Source organism: Pinus tabuliformis, chromosome Q (assembly GCF_031772625.1).
Source record: "Pinus tabuliformis cultivar Carrire ecotype Pingquan chromosome Q, CPIR1, whole genome shotgun sequence".
In the NCBI taxonomy this organism is placed as follows: domain Eukaryota; kingdom Viridiplantae; phylum Streptophyta; class Pinopsida; order Pinales; family Pinaceae; genus Pinus; species Pinus tabuliformis.
This window is the reverse complement of record NC_142296.1, coordinates 499,555,215-499,558,896: the sequence shown is the minus strand read 5'-3', so window position 1 is coordinate 499,558,896 and position 3,682 is coordinate 499,555,215. Positions and strand designations below refer to the sequence as shown.

The following is a 3,682-nucleotide window of genomic DNA, read 5'->3' as shown; positions in this document are numbered from 1 at the left end:
TTAGTTTGTTTGTTTCTAAGGTAGCTACCAGCCTTAGTGGGATTAGCAGCTCTGCATAGACACTATTCCCGGTAACAGCATCCATCAAAAATAGGGGCATCGGCAATGTTATATCATGAAGCCAAAGGGTTCTGATTGCGGGAGTTTCCGAAAGTTGCGATTGCCAATTGAGGTAGTGGCATGGCATGTGGGACCTCCCTGTTGGTGTAGCCTCTCCTATGAAATCCTCCGTAAATATTGAGTCTATTGTGTAAATATTAAAAAGGGCCTCTCTGATATATTTTTAATATGCAACACTCTTGTAATTCGGCCTCTCTTTCAAATTAACGTGTCCTTTGAGTATTGGTGAACTCGAAGAGACAGAAGAAGCTGTAGAGCGAGCGCAGAGGAAGCTAAAGATCAAGCGAGCGAAAAGGAAGCCAAAGGTCAGGCGTATCGAACATATATAACAGAGAACAAGGAAAGTTTACAGGTTGGCGAACTATAAGAAATAGAGGAAGCCGAAGGTCTGGCAGACATGGAAGAAGCAGGAGGACAAAAGTAAGTCGTAGGTCCAGCAGCGTTGGGAGCATGGGAGCAGAGAATTACTACCAAACATATCCAGACTATATATAGCAAAGGGTTGGAGCCCTTGGGGTTGGTGGCTTAGAATTGGAAGGATTGGTGTCTTGGGAGATGGTGCTCCTAAATCCAAGGTTGGTGCCTTAACAAGGCAGGGTTGGAGCTTCACAAAAGTCCAAGTTGATGCTTAGCAACTGGTTGAAGTCCTATATACATTGTACTTGATTTACTGCAAAGATTATATTAATAAAAACATTTATTCCTGTTATTCATTTATGTGTTCTAAATATAAATGATTTAACTGATCAAAATAACAATTGAAAAGAAATACTGATTCACCCCCCCTCTCAGTGTTTCCAACACATCAATCACAACCAAAACTCAGATTTCAACCATATTACTCATATCTCAAATTATCACATTGTCATCATACAGTAGAGATTTTCACTTCTACTAAGGTTTAACTTCAAAACCCTGACACTGACGCAACATCTCTCCCATCGGCTACTGGTAGTCCTAACACCAGGATTTCACAAGGGGGTCACACCACCTACACCGGGGATTCCACTTAGCCAGCCCACCCAAATTAGCACTACTTCCCAGAGGTAGACCTTGAGCAAAAGGGTCGACACAAGGAGGCTCCCCGATGTTGTTTTCCCAGAGCCTTGTATTAATTCTTAAAATGCCAACCATAAAACTTCAGCAAATGTTATTAATTCTTAAAATGCCAACCATAAAATATTTGACAATATTTTTGTATAAATATTCAAATGTCTCAGGATTTTATGTTAGTTTCTAGAAAATTAGGGTGATTTTAAAAGTAAAATATCTTTATCCTATAGAATTTGGGCAAATAATTTCAGAGAAAGAGGAAAATTGGCAAATTTGTTTTGGAAAAAAAAATGGAAAATTAGCTCATTTGCAAAAGTTAACCCCTAAAATTTTCCCTCATTTGGTGTCTTGTTTTTTTACTGTAGATCCATTTTTGAATGAAAGTTTATATATGAACTGTGCATGTAAGAGGCACAGTATGCATAAGACAAATGGTTTAAATATGTTTTTCTTCAGGTGGTAACTTTGCTTGAGCAAGAAGCTGCTGAAAGTTCTGAGCCTACTGGAGAAAGGACAACCATGGACACAAAATTACTGTATCAAGATGAACAGCCTGAGCAGAAAGGACAACCATGGACACAAAATTACTGTATCAAGATGAACAGCCTGAGCAGATAAGTTAGCAGAAGACAAGAAGGTGCAGCTGTTCAGATCCCTGGAGTTGAAAATTGCAATCAGTCTGTGTTTTTAAGAAATCTGGTATGCATTGTGATTTGCATGGCTTTGAAGCATGATTGTAACTCTTAATCTAAACATTAAAAAGAAATAAGCTTATGTGATTTAGTGTTTAGTTGTCTGCTCCTTAATGTTAACAATGTGAATCTCTTGCAGATGGGTGATGACAGTGGGAGAGTTGAAGACAGAGATACTGTCAACTTGAATGATACAACCAAAGATACAATTAGGTCTCCATGTGAAGAAACTCAAATTCCATTGGAAGAGGGGATAATATTGTAAGCCCATGTCTACAAAATAAGCAGTGTGACCTTCCTTCATCAGGTACAGATGATAGTCTTTGCAGAACCTGTGGTATTGATGAGTGCGCTGATTGTCTTCTAATATGTGATGCCTGTGATGGAGCATATCATACATATTGCCTTTCACCTCCAATTGAAGAAATTCCAAGTGGAAGCTGGTACTGTGCTCCTTGTTTTGCAACTGGAAAGGAATCGCCAGAGGTTGACTCATCCCATCGAAGAGAGAAAAATGTGCAAGGCACAGAAAACATTGTCTATCACTGTGTTGTTTGTGAGCGGCTAAGCAAGATGCAAAATGGTGAACTTTACAAACAAGCAGAATCTGGAATTGGTAGGAAACTGGAGGGACCAAATTCTCAAAGGGAAGAGGTAGACGTGACGGCAATGCATGGTGGGGAGCAAGAGTTGGAACTGTCTAATGATGAATTGGCTGATTGCAAATTATGCAAAATCTGTTCTGTAGGTAACAAAGACAACGATCTTCTTGTGGAATGCAGTAACATCGATTGTTTTTCTAAGTTTTACCACTTGAGCTGTTTGAAACCACCATTGGAAGCTTGTCCTCCACCTGGATGGTATTGTCCCTCGTGCCTTTGTAGAGCTTGTCTCAAAGATGAGAACGACGACAGTGTTATCCTTTGTGATGGTTGTGATGAAGGTTATCATATATATTGTCTAAAACCTCCTCTGGCTGAAATACCAGAAAGTAAGTGGTATTGTTCATCTTGTCAGCAGAAACAGAGAAGGAAGAGAAGGAGGAAAGGCCTGGAAGCGCAAACCGGTATCTCGACCCGATCAGTGCAACCACAGAAGGCATTTGAGGTAGTAAATGTGTCTTCTTCAGATGATCTGAGACTGTCACCAGATTCTTCTGGGATAAATATTGATGGCTATGTGATGCAGGGCTCTACTTGTGTCCTTTCCAAGGAACCATCTTCGACAGTGACACAAAATGTGACCAGTACCCTTTCCAACAGAAGTCTTTCTGGTGGGGCAACTGAGTTACCGAAAGGCTCAAAACCAAAGACAGGCAAAAAAATGAAGAAGATTTTCTGAGAAATTAGGGGATGAAAGTATTGAGGACATGCTTGAGCCGAAATTTTTTTACAAATAGTAATGTTTGTCAACTCCAAATCCATTAATCAATTTTGATTTTCATCAATGATATTTCAAATTCATTATTTATAAAATCATTAAAAAATTGTGTTTGGTGGTGGTATTTAAATTTCACCAGCTCAAAATAAAAATAAAAATGCAATGCTGTCATTAGTAATTTTTGTTTAGTTGATATGAGATGCGTTTATTGACATTAAAAGCTAGTTGAATGGTCGGTATATGATAGATTTAGTACTGCTCCATTTAAATGCATTGATAAGTTTATGAAATGCTATGAAGACTTACTGTGCTAGTTGTTTCCTTGATGCAGCTATACCACATGCGTATGATTGTAAATGAGATCCTATATTGTAATGCCGACGCTTATCTAACTTATTTCAGCCTTTTACAAGCATTAATAAATTCAGTTTAATTAT

At 38.6% G+C, this 3,682-nt stretch overlaps 1 protein-coding gene across 1 annotated transcript; it reads left to right on the top strand.

Moving 5' to 3' along the window:
- Positions 1 to 1,811: 1,811 nt before the first annotated feature.
- On the top strand, positions 1,812 to 3,242 carry LOC149220343 (uncharacterized). Its single transcript, XM_089382793.1, has 3 exons — positions 1,812 to 1,872; positions 2,005 to 2,972; positions 3,054 to 3,242. The coding sequence occupies exons 2-3, from the start codon at positions 2,439 to 2,441 to the stop codon at positions 3,204 to 3,206; spliced, it is 687 nt and encodes a 228-aa protein (XP_089238919.1). The 5' UTR covers positions 1,812 to 1,872; positions 2,005 to 2,438; the 3' UTR covers positions 3,207 to 3,242.
- The last annotated feature ends 440 nt before the right edge of the window (positions 3,243 to 3,682 follow it).